General features: G+C 39.7%; 1 protein-coding gene across 4 annotated transcripts in view; it reads right to left on the reverse strand.

Annotated features, from left to right (window-relative positions):
• Positions 1 to 19759, reverse strand: part of HOMER3 (homer scaffold protein 3) — a 42797-nt gene extending 23038 nt beyond the window's left edge. The window contains exons 1-15 of one of the 4 annotated variants that reach the window (XM_090027222.1): positions 18919 to 19044; positions 18535 to 18847; positions 17965 to 18110; positions 15896 to 15955; positions 15415 to 15513; positions 14536 to 14635; positions 13126 to 13236; positions 11540 to 11691; positions 11063 to 11238; positions 8426 to 8582; positions 7936 to 8158; positions 6767 to 6882; positions 6035 to 6201; positions 5820 to 5872; positions 1855 to 4143 (exon numbers count right to left, since the gene is read on the reverse strand). In XM_090027222.1, the coding sequence (XP_089883348.1) occupies positions 3353 to 4143; positions 5820 to 5872; positions 6035 to 6201; positions 6767 to 6882; positions 7936 to 8158; positions 8426 to 8582; positions 11063 to 11238; positions 11540 to 11691; positions 13126 to 13236; positions 14536 to 14635; positions 15415 to 15513; positions 15896 to 15955; positions 17965 to 18110; positions 18535 to 18643 (2460 nt within the window). In that variant the 5' untranslated portion in view covers positions 18644 to 18847; positions 18919 to 19044 and the 3' untranslated portion in view covers positions 1855 to 3352. Of the gene's footprint in view, positions 1 to 1854; positions 4144 to 5819; positions 5873 to 6034; positions 6202 to 6766; positions 6883 to 7935; positions 8159 to 8425; positions 8583 to 11062; positions 11239 to 11539; positions 11692 to 13125; positions 13237 to 14535; positions 14636 to 15414; positions 15514 to 15895; positions 15956 to 17964; positions 18111 to 18534 lie in introns of those variants that run through there. The other 3 variants (XM_090027220.1, XM_090027221.1, XM_090027226.1) reach the window with 3 other exon arrangements.
• Positions 19760 to 20541: the final 782 nt, after the last annotated feature.

A 20541-nucleotide genomic window follows, 5' to 3' on the forward strand; every position in this document is an offset into this window, starting at 1 on the left:
AAACCTGCAGCATCACAACCACGCAGCTGCTTCCATCCGCTCAGAAGCAGTATAGTGGACAAAACACAGCTGTAGACTTGGGTCCTGCTGTGAACAGCCCTGTCTTATGTGTTATGGCCAAAGGAAAAAAAAATCACATTTTTCCTCTGACATCAATGGCTGCATTAGAAGAGAAAAAAATGTTCTGTCTGTATTCAATTCTGGCACCTCTTTTTGCAACCAGGTCCAAGTGTAAGAGCACATGCACATGCACATGCTTAGCATTTGCTAAAGCAGGCAACAGTTGTGCAAGCTTCTCATATTCACACGTCTAGTGATGTCCTTAAACCTTGGCTCCTGGTAGGGAACTATTCCCGATTTTCCCTCCAAACGCAGCACTGCCAATGCACTCGAGTCATGATCAAAAACAGTGCTGTTTTCTGAGCTTTCATAGTGCCTCAATCCTGACCTAAAACTTCCCACTAAAACTAAGGCCAGGCCTCTCGTGAACAGACTGCCAATAGTGCTGAACTGTGTGGCGATTGGAGGAGTCCAATCCCATTTTTGCTTGTGATTTATTAGGTTGCCTACTTTAATAAGGAATTTCCCCAAGAGAGTTTTCGTTAATCTCTGCCAGTTCTGCACATTAATTTCTCCATGCCTTAATAGCTTCAAGACAATGCTGTTGCTTTCACCAAAATAGTAAGTTATGTCCAAGCAGTTTTACAAGGTAATGTGGGTGTAATAGCCGTTCTTCCAGCCCTATTCACACTGAAGCCTTTGAGCACTAGGACTACCTGAGCTAAGACTGTAAGCATTTTGGGGCAAGGGACTGACTTTTTGTTGCACTTTTATGCTGACTAGCAAGACGAGGCCGATACGATACCTGATCTAAATAGTATGTACCAAAAAGAACAGCAACAATTCCTTCACTCCTCACCTTCCTTCCTTTGCCACAGTATCCCTCCCACCCATATTTCCCAGGATTTATATGAGGGAAGTTTATCTAGAGAGTTGTCATCTTTTTGATGCTGGGGGGCCCAATGCTGAGAGGCTGTGGGCTGCTGCCAGTGTTTTAAGTAGTGTCAGCTAGGCTGATCTGATCAAGGTCAGATTTTATGGTGCTTGGAACAGCCTGCAGCCTTCAGCGCTGATACTGGGGAAGCTGAATCAGAGGAGGAAAAGATGGGAAAATGCTGAAGGTTTCTTAGTGCACATGAAGCCACAGCCAGAAAGGTCTTGGCAACTGGGGGACAAGTGAGGGCAGTCTGGGTGCTGCTCTCATCAGCTGTACTCCAGGACTGACTCCTCTCACAGCGCCAGGGCTGAGTTCAATGCCAGCACAGGACTGAATCGTGCCCTTTCTGCTTTTGCTCCATTTTCTCTGTCCTTCTCCTGCACAACATGGCCACCAATGACAAAAGGACTAAAATAAACTGCACTGAAGACACCACTGAAAGTAGGGCACAATATCTTTCATATTGACCTGCTAACAGTGGGTTATCTATGGCTGTTCTTAGAAGCTAATTATTTTTACACATTTAAATTAGGATAATTAGATCAGCAGGAAGTGAACTGAAATCAAATGTTAGTAGCCTTATGAGGATTTTCTTTAACAGGGTTTTGTGCTCTATCTGTCCCTCCTTCTAGTGAGGAGGGGCAGGAGAAGTGTCCCCTGACCTGAAGAAGAGAAAAGAAATGAGATGAGATATTTTGATTACCACCCATGTCATTAATTACATGGCCTTTGTCAAGTCTGCACCATTAATCTTAATAGAGCTCTTTACATAAAGCCATTCAGAATACAGCCAAGAGCACACACCACCAAAAGATAAACCAAATTATTTTCAAATCACTGGCCAAGGTACACACCTTTGGTCTAGCTTTTTGCATTTTACCGATATGTTGGGTGACTGCAGTCAGACAGTCCTCAGTAGTATGGTTTGGAAGCAGCTGTTCAACTTCCTCATTTTCAGCTGTCCATTTTTACATGCAATTCTCATGTCCTTACCATGCTCCATGTGACTTAGTCTTACCCAAAAGGCTGAGAGTATTCCCACCTTTATATCCTTCCAAGAAAAGTGCCAATATTATTAATGCATTAATTTGCATCTGAAAAAAATGCCAGACATAAGAGATCTGGGAAGGGAACTGAACAGTGCTCGCAGCTTTTAGAAAGTTTCAAGAGCTGGCCCCTGTTTCTGTGGTATTTGCATGTAACAGTATACATCATAAAGCCTTGTATAACGCACATCTGTTTTAAAGACAGTCTGATCCACGGGAATAAGAATACATGAAAAGAGAGATATTCTAACTCTCCATGTAAAAACACTTCAATCCAGTTGTGTTATATAGTCAGAAGGGTACATTAAATGACATTTACTTGGGCTCTTTTTTTCTATTTGGCTATAATGCATGCACCAAATTGGTTTCCAAGCATCCTTTTCAATTAATTTGAAAGTGGGTCTGATGGTACAGCAGGGCAGTACTTCAGCATGCTTTCCAGATGGACTTCAGCTTCCAGGGCTACTTGAGAACAGAGAAAACAAGCTGTGCATGTTTGGGAGTGCAGAACCAGCCTTACACTTTGTCTCTGGTGTGTGAGAGAGACGGAAAGAGCACAGCCTTTTGTTCGGGGATTTCAGTGCTGGAGATCCCAGATTATCCTCCAAACATGAAGACATTAGAAGCATTAATAAAAAAAACTGGTTCAACCAAATATGCTCAGCAGCCAAGGGTTATGGTACCTGAATTCTGGCCATGCTCCAAGGCAAATCAATTCACAGTAGCTATGTGGTACACAAACTGGGTCACAAGGCTTTTTGGGGTTGGGAGAGAGATATTGTCAAAGTCATTAAAAATTAATCAGCAACTTAAATTTAAAGCATGTAAAGTGCTTTGAAAAGCTGATAAAGTAAAGGGTTGGTGGTCAATGGTAGGATCATACAAAATGAGCTAGGAACTCTTTTTATCCACAGCTTTGACACTGATTCTCTCTGTGCCCATGGACAAGTTGTTTAACCTCATCAGTATAATGAAGATAATAACTACGTCACAGGGGCATTAGGAGACTTAATTAGTTACTATTTGTAGATTACATAGATAAACTCTGAAGGTGAAGGCACTTTTTGAGCGCTAAGTATTATTATTAGATTCCGAAGTGTTAATTTCTATAATGGTGTAGGAGAACACAACAGTAAAGGCTCCATAACAACTGCAGAAATGTTTATTCTTGCAATGCCACCATGTCAAAAGGGTACTGGAAATGGATTTGATGGGGTTTTTTCCAAAAGCAGTAACTGGAAATGTGCTTCTGTCATGTACAATATTGCTCATCTCAATGGATTTGGGGCTCCTGACTCCAACCCAAACTTTACAACCCAGATTCCTTAGTAGGAAATGCCATGTCATCTTGAACCAAACGGTTCTGTGAGCTGCAACTTCCAGTTACCCTTTTTGTGAGACTTGTGTTGTGCTCTACATTTGTCCTGCATTTATCTTCTGAGAGGGAGTACACAAGTGGGATCGATTCATTAGAAGCGGAAGTATTAGTTTGTATGGCCAGATTTTTCCTCGCAGCGCCTGACCCATCTGTTGCCAATGCTGGATCTGCTGAACAATTGGCATCCACTGTTTTTGAGCTTCTTTCTCGGCCCTTCCACGGCAAACGTAAATGCCCCTTGCAAAAGTTCCAAACTAGCAAGCAAAAAAAAAGAAGTGCAAAACCTGCTCCCAAGATTTTTACAACAAGGTCCTCTTTTTGGTCTTCCAGAGCTTTCAGTTTTGCTGGATCCTTCTGCAAAGATGATGAGACCAAAGGCTTAGTATTCATGATTGTTGTTTTATCATTTAGTTGGTTTGTTGTATAACTTTTAGGAAGAACGAAAGTGCTCTCTTGCTGGCTATAAAGGACATAGCTAGCCACAGTAATAGGGAATTGTTTCCCGTTGGCTGTCTCTACAGACTGACACGCGTAGAATCCAGCATCAGCTCCTGTCACATTAAATATAATTATTCCTCCATCGTAAAGCAGGTATTTAGAATCTTCTGCCTGAAGTCTACTCCCATTGAACTTCCACACTGTGCTAGCCAGGTTGGACAGGGTAACACATTTAAGATTAACATGGCTTCCAAGGATAACTGGATACTTTCTGACATTGTTTCCTGAAATTGTGAATGTTACTTTAATTAAACACAACCAAGTCTTAATTTAACTTGCAAAGCTGAACATATGCTTGGAATGACATCAACTTTAAACAGCACAACAAGGAGGACTGTTTTAAGGTATAGGAATGGAAAAAAGGAAATCCACAGCTCTGTCTCCTACACTTCTGCCAGAGAGCAAAATAGCAGAATGTGAATCTTGCTGGCCCTATTCCAGTTGTAATTAATAGACTGAATATGTGCCTGGAATTCAGAAACTTCCAGGTTTTAATTCTGACTTTGCCACACAATAATGTGATATCTAGTCTTGGGCATGTGTTAGTGTCAACCCCAGTAAAGTGATATAGCTCCATAGAAGTGTTATTAGATTTAGACTGTACTTGTGCAATGCTTTAGGGATATAAAGAGATATATAAGCACTCTTTGACTAGTACTGTATACTACTGTCCCACAATATGCATTAGCTATGAGTTTTCAATGTAAAGTTTACAAAATCAGGGCCTGAAAGAAAGCACTAAGGATTTTCATCTTGGATTCTCTCTGTAAATCTGGAATCCTTAATCCTTTTGCAGTTTAAAGGCTTTATTACACTTTAATATTCCCCTTTCAACGTCCACAGCCAAACTAAAACTTGTGACATTCTTGCAATTTCAATATGATCACCATGCACTGACAAAACTGAAGTCAAATGAACATGAATTAAAGAAAAAAAAAAGAAAAGCAACAACACTTCAAAGTTCATGTATTACTTGATTATAGTAGTGGTTCATGGGCTGAAGAACTTGGCCTTTGCCTGAGGACTAAGAATACATTCAAAATTTGGCTTTATTCCAGAACAACAAATGCTCTGCTGAAATCTAATCATCACCTAATGCATACCAATAGTATGTCATCTTTCAAGCACAAGGCTACAGGCCACTCTTGTATCTAGGTTTGAAAACTTCGTTAAGGAAGCTGGGAGAGTTGCAAAGTGGAGAAGGCAACAGTGAGCTTTACGTAATTAAAACAGCAGCTCCTGGCAGCCAGAAAGGCCCGTTAACTTATTAACATACAATCCTTTCATTTCCTCTAAAACATTGAACTGCTATTTGCAAACGGAAACAAAATTAAACATTCTACAGAAGTCACTGGAAAAAGTTAAGTCAGATCTGTTTTCACAGTAAGACTAACTTGTTTTCTAATCTCTCTTTAAAAATTAATTATAAATGAATCCTTTACATCTCTCCCTTCACTGCTGTTTCTAAAAAATGTTGATTATTTGAATGTTATTTCTGCCAAGCCATACCAAGTGCTAGTCACCATGATAGTTAACAACACATCTTATATTCCATACATCACTTTGCAGCTTGAGGGGGGGAATACCAACCAGCTCTAAAATCACAGGCCATGTTTACACTTCCCCTGAGATGAATGGTTTCATTATGAACTAAAATATTTTGATCTCAAGTTCAAAGGGGTTAAGAACAGGCAGGAGGCAGCAACTCAGTTGTTTTTTTTTTGCCTTTCCTGGTTCAAAAAGCCCACTCACTTTTAACCTCGGGCTGTTTGAAATATAATTTAGCTAAGATATCAAACATTTCAATGACCATAGATATATGATGTATAGAGCAGATTACTTATTTTCATTTTGTACAGTGTTCCAAAAGTGTTTTCTTAAAAGGTAAATATTTACGTACCTAAACTAGGACATTTGGAAACATCCCCATATTTAATGCTCTGGATTAAATTCCTGAAAGAGAGATTAATAAGAAATACATTATGAGGGTTTAAAAACTTTCATTTTGTAAGCTCTCGGGTTTGGCCCGGTTTTGCCTTATAGACTGTTGGAGCAGTATTTTGAAAGCAAGATAAGTCTCAGCTCTACTATAAAGCTGAAGTAAAATATACTTACTGAATGTCACCAATCTGATTAGCCACAGGAACACAAGCAGCAGAAGCCTGAGACCACGCACAGTAGGGATCCCTCGCCAACACACAATCCAAGCAATGTTTATATTGGTGGCAGAGTGAAACTGGAACCTGAACCACTTGGGATGGAGACCCCACATACAGCAGGCCCTACAAATGCAGGATATTGAGTGCTTACTTATGTTATAACACTGCTTTAGGTTTTAAATGTTTGTTAAACACATGGTGACCATTTCTGATTTTTAATCATAAATTAATTATATCTTTTGCAAGAACAGATTATGACATTGTTAAATAAAGATTGTGTGAATATACACAGAGCTCTACAGAACGCATGAAAAGACAAGAGTTCCTGACCTGACCAGACTCATGTCTATGAATACTCTGGGAACTGCTGATGAATATATGAATGCTTGTTTCTGTTGTTTCAATATACACGAGTCTTATTGTCACAGACAAAACCTTGGCTTTTTGTGATTATTTGGACAGGTAGCTGGCTGGGGTCATCTGACCCCAGCATCTTTCCTACCCAGGCAGGGGGTCAGATTCGATGATCTGTTGAGGTCCCTTCTGACCCAAGCATCTATGAATCTATGGTTCAGTGCAGGAGTAGAGCTTTTTACAGAACATGGGGAAGTCAAATGACAAGTGTAAAAAATGTCTGAGGCATCTCAAAACAGCACAAACTTTGCATAGGCACCAACAGAAGTTTTACCTTCCTGGAAGAGAGTTTGAGAGACTGTACAGGCTCAGGAGACCGGAACAGCTGTCTCTCTTCCACAATGAACATCTCTCCATTGCAGTTAAGACCTTTATGCAAATATCCATTATCTGTGTAAAAGGAAATGCACTTTTAAGGACAAATGTGTGCAAAAATAACATAACAATATCTTCAATTTTAAAATTAATTAGTCTTATATATTGCTTTAGGCAAGCCTTGGGCTAGGAAAGTTCCAAGTTATTCTAGATCACTTTTTTTTTTTTTTGCTCATCTTTCTGTAAAGAAGTAGCGATGATTTATCTCAGAAAAGCAGGATTTTGATTTTGGAAGATTTCATTACATTCCTCTAAATATGGAAAATTTCCAGAGACCTCTTACTATCTAATACTTCATCCAGGAGCAGGATGGAAATTCCAGACTAGCAAGTCAGCTTCTATACACCAAGCACTTAAGCAAAAATCTCATCCTTTCCTCCAAAAAATTCCTAGCTCTTATACCCTTAACTAGAGGTCCCCTCATCCCGAGTGAGATTCACATGTGCTGGGAGACAGCACAAGGCCTATACGCAGCTACTGTCCTATGTAAGACCTTTTGAGAGCCTGACCACATTTCTATTACAAATCTTTTGAAAGTACTGAAATAAATGCCACCTTCTTATAAATTATACCTTAGAAAAGTTTAAGAAGAAAATGGCACCATATTGAAGGCTTCCTGACAGGAACAAAACAGTGCAAAGAAAAAAATAAGTCTTAAATAATGCTAATAACAAGGAAGGAAGGACAAGGGAACATCATTCAAATGCCACAATAACTATAAGCAATGGCCACAGTTCAAAGCACTTAAGTCCCACTGCCTTTAAGCATTAAGTGTTTTGCTGAACAAGACAAATTTTGCCCTCACAAAACAGAGACTATCTAGCACTAGGGAAGTAAAGCAAATTAGACAAGTAATTAGAGAAGAGAGATGTAATACATAAAATTTCCCGTTGTCTTGCTATTTGATGTATTACTGTATGGTAAATTAAGATGAAGAACTTGTGATGCATGAATAAGGGCTGGTGGGATCCTTGTACTTTTTAAAAGCTCAGGAATAAATTCTAAAACAAAATAGGTTTTAGACCTATAAAAAATTCAGTTTCTTGTTTCTAAAATAAAACCACTTACCTGTTCCTATAAACATAACGTCGTATGCTTTTTTATCTAGGCCAACAATTCTTTCTACTACAATCTTGGTATAATTTGAACCTCTTTTCAGTAGCACTGGCCAATTACCAACTGGATTTACAACATTATCCATTAGAGGGTGGTCTCTAGCAAACTGCAGAATCTTGTCGGGCAAATCAAGTGAAATGTTGTATCCAAAACTTCGGGCGAAATTATCAATACACTAGAAACAACATACAACAAAGTTGATTACAAACATTTTGTAATTAACCAATGTACAAGACAACTTATGCTCTAAACTTTTGTCTCTAGAGTGACATTCATCCAGGTGCTGAGAACCAGCTTTTACACCCTGTTGTGGTGTGAAGTAGGGAAAACGGCATATCAGAGGGACTGATGTGCACCCAGGCCTGGGTTGGGGGGTAAATTAGACTACAATGAGACAAACCAAAAGAATTTCCTTTAAACAGAAAAATAAAGTAGTATTTACAGCCCCAGGACGTGGAATTGGCACTTCGCCCCCGTACACCACCCATTTGACATGGGAATGCTCCATAGTTACTGGTCCTTTGTAGTTTCCTTTGGAGAAAACTTCCTGAATCGTTTCCATACTGTATGCACACACAGATGAAATGTCCAGTCTTCCCCTTGGAAGGTAAAAAGAAAAAAGTGTGTTATGTGACCTTTTATTGTGTAAAGGAAGGCTGTAAAACACAAATCGCTTTTCACACTATTTTCTCATCAGATTTACTGAAAACATATCTGTGAACAAAAACATCTTTCTTGTTCTTGGGATTCACAAAGAAGAGCCTAGAACGAGGGTAGTTTGTACAGGATTTTGCTATTATCCTTCATTATTATTATCCTTTCATTGCTTTCCGCCAAATCAATCCAAATAGCCTAGGAGGAGTTCTTTGCACTGATAACGACCAGTGACAGCAGCCAGACAGGCCTAAGGATCATGGCTGGGCAGCATTTACTGGGCCTTCTCCCTTCTGGCTAGCTGCTATTCATACAGAAAATTCCCCCCCCTCTCCTTTCAGTCCTTGTATCCAATTTTAGTATTTTCAAAGCTCTGGAACTGCTTCAGTCACACCGGTGTAAATCAAGCAAGTCAACAGAGTTACCCTAGAGTTACAAATATTAACTGAACGCAACATGTGCTCCAATCCCTGATCCTTGCAGAAAATGCTTGCAGCAGCTCTGGTCCTGAGAAACCAGGCTATATAAATAAGAAGATTTGTTGAACCGTATTCAACAATGCTGAGTGTTTATTTCTACAAGCTAAAGGAGAATATTCTGTGATTTTTACCATGACTCCCATGCAGATTTGTATACATAAGCACATGCTGGCATAGACCCTGCAGTGAGATAAATAGGGGTGGTGTAAGTTACAGAGGATAGATATCGACCTGGAAATAGGAGAGCGGTAAACACACATCAGTCTAGATAACATCCATTTCAGACGTCTGAAGTCATCAGAAGCCACCAAAGCTATCCCCTCGTGCTTACTTTGTGACTTGTGGCCATTGATCAGCACAATCTGACTGCTCACATACACTGCTTATGTCCCTTCATACACACACACACACATACATATATATAAGTGAAATCAAGCAAACCTCGACATATTTTACGTGTAACAACATATCCGGGAGGCCTGTTTTTATTTTCACAAAACACTATCATAGACAGTAGGCCTTGACAGATGCTGCTTTTGGAATAAGGGTACTTCAGATGGCAGTGGTTTCCTTTCCGTAGGGCACCGCTTATCATGTACCTTAGAGTGCCAGCTGTTTCATTTAGTAAAGGAAGCAGCAGTAGAAATGGAGGCTTCGATCTAAGTGCTAAATGATGTCATTTTCATTTTCTCCACCAACTGGAAGGAGCAAGCATAACCCCGAGTGTCTGAACTAGGATTAGCCTTCCACTAAAAGCTTTGGCCCCAAAATCACAAACATCTAGCTTCCTAAGATGGTAATGGCTCAGCTGGACGGAACTGTAAATGAAAAGAAGTGCAGTCTACTGAAATATGTGGAATGGCTGATCAATTCTTACTCTTAGTCACAGACAAATGGTTGCAATCAGGCCAATAACACTAAAGAGCCCATTACTCCATCTTGAGTGGCATCTACACCCACAGGAGACAGCCACAACTGGAAGGAAGGAAGTAAACATATAGTCTTCCTATTCAAAATAGTTCCTGGAACTGCTAGGCCGCTTGCTGGAAGCAATAGATCCAAACCTATGACCCAAATGACTAGGAGGAAGTAAAAAAGCTATGCACACAAATCCTTTTACCCAAGGTCTCAGGCCTCACAAACAAACAAACACACAGGGGCGGTCCCAACCCCAGTGACAGCATGTTGTTCACCTTTACAGTAACCAGACTCCTTTGAGATCTGGTATCCATATATATATGTGTATATTATACACCCACTTATGTGCACACACCATCACTGGTGCTCCAGTGCTTGCTATCAGTCTTTCAGCCAAAATGTACCCTTTGGGAATACTGATATCTTATCACTCTGTGACATGCTGTGCTAGCTATGTGTGCTCTAGCTCCTGAACCAGAAACAATACACCACAGTGCCTGGGCCAATAAACCCTGCTAAGAAGCTTTGCACAAGTATTGCACTAACATGACTGTAAAGCTTCTGGTTTGGAAGCCAGTGCTCACCAACCTGCCTTGTGTCATACAGACGTACTTCGAATGTCTTGCACTGCTTGCTCAACACACACACTTCGCCAGACACTAAAATATAAATTAGGTAAAAGGAATGCTTCAGGGCACAGACATGGGGGAGCTCCATCTTATAACTATGGGGTAACTGGGCCCACCCTGCCCAGGCTGAGGACAATCAAAGTGTTCTTGGTCCCAAGCGACACTACTGGCCAAGATGTTAATCTTTAGTGCACTGAAAATGAAATATTTATGAAAAAATGCCTGAGGGAGAGTTTTCTTTGGGAAGAAGCAGTTTGATGCAATAGCAATTAGAGTGCCAGAACACTTTTACATTTGAGTTTACAACAATTCTGAAACAAATCCAAGTACATAGAAGCAACATCTATTTTGAAAAACTGCTTCAAAATATCAGTTATAGATGCATTTCTTGTATCTTACCATTGTTGAGTAAATATCCCATAAAAATTTGTTTCTTGCCAGCCTGCTGTCTTAAGTAAAAAGACATCCTGAAGAATATTAAACTGGAAATTTAATTCTGGAACAGAACAGACAAGTCTGGATTTTAAAAATGTTGTCCATCTTTTTTGTAATATACGTTTTCCTCCAAGATCACCCTGTATAAAGGAAAGATACCAACACTGTAGACAAACATCATTTCACTCCCACAAACAGGCTGGATAGTACTAACACAGCCAAGGGTTTGACCAGCCAGCCTCTATAAACCTCAGTGTTCAAGGCCAGTGAAGAGAGTTTTGAATATCTTGGAGATTTGAAAATCTGTTTCAGAGGAGACAGTCAAAAGTGAACAAAGTTCAGTAATAGAAGGTGGATGGTACAATTTGCTCACTTTGGTTTGAGGAGTCATCTAAAATATTTGTATACTTAAAAACAAATGACCTAACCACCAAGACTTACCTTGCAAACACGAGCAATTCTTGACACAAGAGGCTTGTCATAGAATTCAAATTCAACAGCAGTTTCAGTGAAGAACACATAAATTTTATCATCATCTCCATTTGAATTCGATTCACTTTCCTTCACTATATCCATATGGACAAAACTGGGCTCTGAAATATTTGAACACATAACGCTATCATTTTTTTTTCTAATGTAGAAAGCAACATGACTATCAAACATTATTACAAATGGAGTAAAATAATGGTTTTTTTGGAACAGTAGACAAGGAAAATACTGGAAATAACCTATAAGATCTCAGACAATATTTATTATAGATCCTATCAAAAGATTAAAAAAGGTACGTCTGCATGAGTGAAAATGGACTGTGGATTGCCTTTCTACATTAATCCTTAAGTGATACTGTATTAAGTAGTCCTTCTTTTAACAACTGATCTCTGTTTAGAAGCTCAAATTTTCTACCCAGAGAGAAATCTGCAGGCATTAATTTCATGAAGCAAGAAGTATGCTGAAACTCACATTAATTTATTTTTATTTTTTTACCAAAGAGGAAATGTATTAACGCTAATGCTACATGAGAACTTTTTTGTTTCTTCAAGTAAAGGTTTATCCATTAATCTGATTCTCTTATATTTCTTTCCCAGTGTTATGAAGCAAGGGCTGCATAAAATAAAGTGCTTTTGTGAAAAATAGCAAAGCTAAAATACTAGAAATGCCACTCCACAAAAGTGTGCATGTGCCTAGAATGGGTGTAGGTTTTGATGTCTAGAGAGTTTATAATATACTTTTGCAAGATGAAGTGAGTTAAAAATAAGAGCAATAATCTCAAACCACAGGCAAACTGGTAAAAGCAAGGAATTCAATATCAACATTTGATTTATTTATTTTTTTAGCAGTTTAGTCTTTTCTTAAATTTAGGACACACAAAAGTTTATGTGCTAAACTGTATCAGCTTCCACAAAGGTGGCTTGCGAACTTACGTGTTGAACAAGCATCACAATCCATTCTGACATGTGCCTACTTGCAGTTTGTTTGCTTGTACTCTTAAGTAGTAGAAGTTAGTATGCTTTGCCAGTTTGTCTCAGCAGATTACTGTGAAACAGCGCTGAGTTACTACAGTATAGCTTCTACATAGCAGGTGATTTGTGGTAAACCCCAGGCCTTTTTACTCCATGGTAAACCACTTGTTATGAAATCTCATTACAATTTCTGCCTTGCTGCGATACTTATTTAATGACCAGAAAAACTTTGCTTTTTAATATCTTTCGTATCAATAAATACATTTTAAACTGGTATTGAACAAGACCGAATGCAATTATGATTCAGTATTTGGTTAGTATACTCCCAGAATCATAACCTATATCACTTTTTGACAAATATCTCAAGAATGGCAGCTGTATTTATAGTAAGTTTTAAATGATGTTCCAGTTTATAAATGACAGCAACAAACACTGCACATCATCATTCTGCATTGTGACAAAAAATGCATGTAGTTCTATTTTTGTCTATTTTTTTAAAAAAAAAAGGTCAAGCAAAGTAGAAATTTGTACTCTGGAAGGGCTAAATCACACACAAAAACTTCTTACCATTTAGCCATGATGTTTTAAAGTCTGTCCGCAAATGATTTCTCAAACTGCGTCGTATGATAGGCTCAGTACCCAAGAAATTGTTCGAAGTAGCTGAATACAATTCATCATCTGTAAATTTAGTCAAAAAGTGCATAGAATCCTTACTTTCATCATCAGTTAAAATGAGTATATTACATGCAAATGTAAACTGAAGAGTGCATGTGACCAAATTTTTCTCCTGATAAGTCCTGTGAAGTGCCCTGAACTCCAAATGCCTTTATCAGGAATTGTGGGTACTCAGAAGCATGCAAGATTAGGTCCTGAAGACTGTAAGAAGTTAAGCAGTTGCTTTGTTTTCTCACCTTTCTAGACATTTGTATTAAATGAACTGAAGGGCAGCTTGCTGGAAATTTTGAGCTGCTTGATTGTAACTGAAGTGCTCTGAATATGTAACTTCTATACATAGTCACTGTTCAGAATATCTGTGTATTCCTAAGGTAGGTATTGAGAGCTTTAAAAGGAAAATGCAAAAAGCTATTGCTCTGGCAGTTCTCTATTCATCCACATTACTACTTGACATCAGTAATAATTTATGGTGAACCACATACACAAAACAGCATCCCCCTTAGACAGCTTCATATATAAAAAGAAATAACCCAAGTATCTCCAAACATACCAAGAATGCTCTCTTCTATCGCTGCTCAAAGATCACCTCTTTCAAGTAACTGATTTTTGTCAGTCCCATGACCAATCACTTGAACAGGTTTCAGGGTGTACTGTGCATGGGCCCAAGAGATGATAGCATGGATAAGAGCCAATGTAAGATTTAAAATCCTAGCAAGATCAAAAGGTAAATATTTGAAAGCACTTAAAAACATAGGGAACAAAGGGCAAAATGTTCAATGAACGGTGACAGCCAGTAATGGCTAGGAACAGTCTCAAAGAAGTGACTGAGGGAATCCATCTGGTAATTCCAAATGTTGCTAAGAGACACTGACTCCGGTTTCAAAAATGGTTTTTATCCACGAAAGAAAATCTCTTCCATGTGGCTTTCTGATGATCCCATCTGAAACATTTCACATTGGCTTTATGACCTTGAAATTCATTTGAAATCTTAGGAATTCAGAAGTAAGCAGTTAGATTAAAGAAAGTCAGATATGGCCAAAAGATTCATACTGAGAAAATCAGCAATGCATCCTTCTGGAAACCCCCCGATATCAATGAGCCAATGGGGCCAACAAGCAAATGCATATTTAACTGTATTAAAATAATTCTGTTTAGTTTTGCAAATGACGATGTCATCTGTGTCCTACTCTCAGTCTTAGAGAACAAATGAGGTGATAGCATTTTATAAATAAGAAAAAGTAGAATAAGGATTAGTATCTGACAGATGTGGCTGACTAGCTTGCATGGCAGTCCCAAACATACCGACTAGTAGAGAAGCATACTTCAGAGTTGGTTCAAAAGGACACTTTCCTTTGCTTTCTTCAGCTTTCCCTTGCAGGTGAGCATCTGTATTGTTGAATACCTGTTGTAAAAAGCCATTACCACAGAATTAAACTCTATCTCATCAAATGAAATGATTGATACAATTTCTATTAAAATAGAAAAATCATGGTATGAATAGGTCAATGTGAATATTTGTACAAAAATGTACTTTGTTAATATTTTCCAGTGAAGAATTCAATAATGAATTATGAAAGCTCCTTATCACCAGTTGGCTATCCCTTTAAGGGGACTCAGGGCCTAGTCTCCCAGTGATGAGGATAACATATTTCATCTGGGTATACATGCTCTTCTAGGCAGCAAGGAGCAAAATTCATATCTGGTGCAAGTGAAGCTCTCAGTCTTTACAAGTAGCCTGCTATTGCCTTATTGCTAATGAAATATATTCAAACAAAAAGTTAATCTTTATAGATGCTTTTGACACAGAAATGGCATACAACCAATTTACAGCTTATTGTTAACATCTTACTATTCGTGCAGTGTCAGCTATGCTGTAGACACTCAACTGATATGTAATCCCATATATGTGTACACAGATAAGGCTACAGCACAAGAAATGGCCATGACTGTTTGCAGAAGTGAATGTTTCTGCTAAGATGACAGCAGATACACAAGCCATGAGGCAAACATGTAATGCGGTTACTAAACTTGTTTCAGAATGACCAAACGTGCAGCAAAATAATTACTACTAATTTTCAGGTGGGACATTATTTGGAAATATTCTTTAAAATTGCCTTTCTATTCAAACAATTTTATAAATCTGCAGTTAAAACCTGTACTTAAGTCAATCAAAAGGCTCACCATGTAATCACAAGCTGGGTGAAATGCATTGGTTCCACAAACATATAAGTTGGTATCATTTATCTTATGGAGGAGGAGGATATAGTTTTGGCATTCCAACTGAAACAGCAACAAAAAAAAAGAAAGAAAAAAAAGAAAGAGTAAACTTAAGATATTTTAGCAGCCTGTGCATGAATGTCCCAGGGGTCTTAATAAAAAGCAAAATGTACAGAGTATGTCCAAATCTACCAGAGTTGAATTCAACAGATAAAAAGCAACAAAGAGGTATTATATTATAAAATATTTAAAAATATTAAAAAATATAAACAGTATTTCCCTCAATGATGAATTGATATAGTACTGTAAGTGCCTGACTCAAAAAAGCACATAAGAACTGCTCATTGCTCATGAGCATGAGCAATCCTATTCATTTCAATAGTACTCAGTCTGATAGCTAATACTAACTCAATAACTCATTCATGAAAACAAACACTTTACCTACTTTGCCCTTTCCTCTGCGAATGCAGTCCTGCTGTCTATCTTGTGAAGTGAACCAGTATACCTGAAATCCAAAAAATATACCACATTTGGTACACTGCATTTTTGGGTCTAAAATTCCAAGTATGAAATGAAAACAAAATACATTTGAAATTTAATTTTGTTGAGGGAGAAAAAAACTGATTCTGTAGATGTTCTGTGGAAACTTCTCTGTGGATGTTGCCCTTGCAACAGAACTGGGGTCATTCTGCTATATAAGGAGAGCAGACTAGAGTTAGTGACCACAGAAAGAAATGTATTTGGTAGTCAGTACTACCTGCAAATAAACACACGATGAAGCCCACACAGAGCGAGGCGCATTAGCTGTGGTTTTGGTAAAAGAATAGATACTTCAGAATCAGATATGTAAGTACTTGCTTCAGATTCTCGGACCACTTTCAAAAGAACAGAAAGGTCCAGTTAGTGACGACCCCCCTGCTTGGGCTGGCTCTGGCCTTTATGGAAACTCTGAGAGCTCTCACAAGTGGACATGGACGGCTACAAACACATTTTATAAATTAATTGCATATGATGACACCGCTTGAACCATGCAGGGATATCGTAAAGAGCAGTTTCCCCCCATAGATCCTGCAAAATACTCAAATGCTGTCATCAGCTGCTCTGTGTTGACAGGCTGCCCGCACACTTTCAGAGTCCTACAGATGATGAAGCGAGTGTCGCCACACTCATATGCTGGAAGCACGAGGACCAGAAAGCCAACGACAGGTAGAGTGGTCAATGTCAATAAGACCTCGGGTGCCCAAAGGAGGGCTGTATGGGCATTCAGAGATGATGATGAGAGTCCTGCTGGCCCACTGCAGGTCTGCAGAGGCACCTACAGCCACATGCTGTTCCATCTAATTAGGCACCTAAGTATAATCCAGTTCCACACTGAGTTTCTAAAAAAGAGCGAATGCAAATGTAGATGAGTCCTCCTTCTGCTTGCTGTGACTTTATCTTAAAGCTGAATTAGTGGCATGATACAAAAGTAAGCACTTTCATGTTTTCTCAGGAATTTGAATAGGGGGGAAACAGGATCACATATCTCAGAAACCTTGCAGCTTGCACAATGTCCTCATTAGAAGGCATGTCCTTCACAACTCATACATATTTACACCCTCTCATAATGTTTTTTATTCTTTCATTTCTACTCTTGTAAATAATTTACATAAAAATGCCAAATCATGAAATGTGTTTCATGAGAGAGGATGCTAAAAACAAAAAGCATTAAATCCTTTTTGTTTCAAGTCAGTGGAGCTGTGGGTGCTCAGTACCTCTAAACATTAAGCTATTAAGTCTACAGCACAAATCAGTACTACACACAGCTGCACAACAGGAAAAAATAGTGTTGCCCAACAGAGCAAAGACAGAGCAGGCTGAAGCCTTTATCACTGTGAATGCTTTGTGGAACAGCTATGTCATGGTTTTTACAAAGAGACATGAAGAAGGGCTAAGCAGGCACCGAGTGATACATAATACTATCTTGAACAGACGTAGTGGTTTACTCTGGGCTTCAGAAAACATTTAAATAATATATTGTGTTATTTTAGGACTTTCTTCCATACGTAGGCTCTGGTAGGTTGCGAGATACTCTACAGTAAAGAGATCGCTCAGGGGTTAAGCGATAGCACTGTGCTTCTAACAATGGCATGGAGACTGTAACCTTTTATCACCAAGTAAGATGATTTGGGGCCTGACCCTACAAAAAGGGAAACCAGTCTAGAGAGGCTCTGAGAGACGAAGTGATGCCAACAGCACTCTACACTTTGCGTGGTCGAGGTGGCAAGCAAACACAAGGGTCTTTTTCAAACAAGTCCACATGCATTTCGTTTGTTGGTCTCAATTCTGCAATTCTGACTCGTATGAGCAATCATGAGTTAGCCCACTATCAGGATTGGATGTCTTGCTCCTACTAACAGTTTTAAGATGTGAAATAGTGATGCTTTGATATATTTAAGATGAAAAATTAGATGATGCCAAATCAACGTAACTCTGAGCAGAATATTTTTTAGAGAAGCAAATTGTTTAGCTTACGCTGGCTTTCTCTATGGAGATGTCCTCTAAATCAAGAGCCAGTACAGCATCTCTGGCTCCCACAAATAAGGTACCAGTTTCTTCATTCACCAAGAGAGTGGAAAAATTGGACAATCCATGTTTCATAAAAGTTTTGATGTTTCCATCTAAAAAGAAAGAAATGTAAAGGTTATTTTCAACGCTATTTAATGCTAGAATACCATTGCTATCACATCCTAAGTAGCAACGAGAAAAAGGCTTTACAAGCTTTCCTGGATTGTGCTTTAAATCATTTTCAGTTGTGTACCAATGTTGCATTCCCCATGTTACATAGGACAATAAACAACACAAATCCATTATTGGGTACATGCTGATCCCTACCCACTAGGTTTAACCACAAAAATGCACAGCAATTTGTGCAAGAGTACAGTGGTATCAAACTATTTCTCTTCAGAAAGATCATAAAAGGTCTATATATAAAGGGAAATTCTTCTTTCTGTGTCAGGTTTCCCAAGTTTAGCAGGTGTGTAACGTGTTAGTATTTGGATGAAGAAATTGTCCATTTTTACCTGCAAATATTATCACACTTACTTTGGTATTTTACTGTTTTTCTGGGAATGCAGTTTGGGATAGATGTTTCTGTCTCTTGCATTAATCCATAAAAAAGATAAAGACAAAGGAGAGCAGAGGTCCCGCTCATCTTGAGAAATCCAATTAGACTACAAGGTATCTCCACTTTTAATTCCTTTGATATTTAAATGTATTGAGTCAGCATTTTCTTTGTGGTTCTTGAAAACCTCTTGTTAAAAGGTCTCCAAAGTAGATATTCGTTGACTTTCACTAGTTAGTGCAATTCTAAGTAGCATTTCAAATTTTCATTGCCACAAACTCCAGTAGAAGTGCCCTAAAATGAAAAACTGTCTGAGATTAATTCAGTGGGGTTTTTTTAACCTTAATTTTCACAAGAGAACTTACACTTTTTTCTTCTTAGGTTTTTACAGCTATGGCCTAAATAGACAGCCAGCCCCAGATGGCACAACCCAACAACGCTTGCTTTCCGTATGTTTTTTTCTTGTAAACCAGATTGATTGCTTCCTGCAACGTTCCTGTGCAATGGCACTACACCAGCAACTCTGTCCACAGCCCTCACTCCAGCGCGTCCCGGCGGATGCAACTTTCTCATGAAATCAAGGGGCCTCTACACAACTGTCTGAAGTGTCTGTCAGGAGAAGCAAACCATGGATCGTCTCCTGAGACGCCCTGGAGCACCGCAATGCACCCCCCAAGATCTGGCAACACCAACGCCGGAAGCGGTGCAGAAGATTGGGAACAGGCCATATAGGAAGGTTGGACTGGAAACACGACAAAGATGATGGCTCCAGCTTTCTCAGCTTTGTTTTAGGTCTTTGTTTCAGATTGAAAGGCACGTTTCAGATTTTCTCCAGGCCAGCAGGGCACCATGTCACAAGAAACTTTTGGCAGCAGGCGTTGTCCTCAAAGCCTGTGCTTCGGGACTGGAAAACGCTTTTTTTTTATAGCTAGATAAGCATGTTTACTTCTGCTAACAAGAAACGTCAGTTATTCAAACGACACAAGCACCCGCTTGTTACTAGCTTAGCACCCGCAAAAACCAGGCAATCGTCCTCCAAGACTGGCAGCCGGGCTGTGGCTATACACATACATCAGAAGAGAAAGGGCCGAGGGTTCCCCGTTCCCGAGGCGCCGAGCTGGCGGGGCGGGGAAGGACGCTAACGCGGACCAAGGCCAGGCGCGGCGAGAGGCAGCCGGCCCCGCGCGGGCTGGAGCCCGCTGGCGGCGGGACGGTTGGGCAGGAGCCCGCGCGGGGCGGGAGCCGCGCGGCGCCGCCTGCTGCCCCGGCGGAGCTCTGCCCCAGCTCCCTGCGCCGCCCTCGCCAGAGGGGCAAGCGCCCCAGCAGCCGCCTCCGCCCCCGGCTCTGCCCCCGCCGCTCCCTAGAACTCCTGGTTCGGAGGCCATACTTCGTATTAGACCAGCTGAGACATTTCACCGATAACGGTGTTTTCCTGCAAGCTTTCGGCCTTCATCAGGCTCAGGGAAAGCTCAAGATGCTATATGAGGGCGATCTTGAACTTTCCCTGAGCCCAAAAACTTGCAGGAAAAAAAAAAAAAAAGGTTTTGCAATGTGTCAGTTGGTGGAATAAAAGGCATCATCTCTGACCCAAGAAGTCTAGATTTTTGCAAGTCTCTTGGGACGCTTAGCAACATCCCCCCAAACCCGCTGTACGGCAGGGTGTTGGTCTAAGGACACAGGCAGACAAGGATCTTTGGGTAAACCTGGTCTTTTATTAGATCCACTCACCAAGAAGAAAAACCTAGAGCTCGTCTTGCTTAATGCACCATTTCCCCCCCACATGCAGTTCATTCTTTTGGTGTTTTATCTTTAAGCCTTCTGGGACAGTGTTTTTTCTCTTTGTCACACAGGTCTAGTCATGTTTTGAACAAAGTTTTCTTGTTAATTGTATCCCATCACCTCAAATTGCACGAATTTCCTGGTATTTAGATCCTTTCCCCATTTATAGTAAAGAGTCATAGAAATGACAAGACCACCCGGGCACATTA

Source organism: Crocodylus siamensis, chromosome 14 (genome assembly GCF_052110815.1).
Source record: "Crocodylus siamensis isolate JL-2025a chromosome 14, ASM5211081v1, whole genome shotgun sequence".
Lineage (NCBI taxonomy): Eukaryota > Metazoa > Chordata > Crocodylia > Crocodylidae > Crocodylus > Crocodylus siamensis.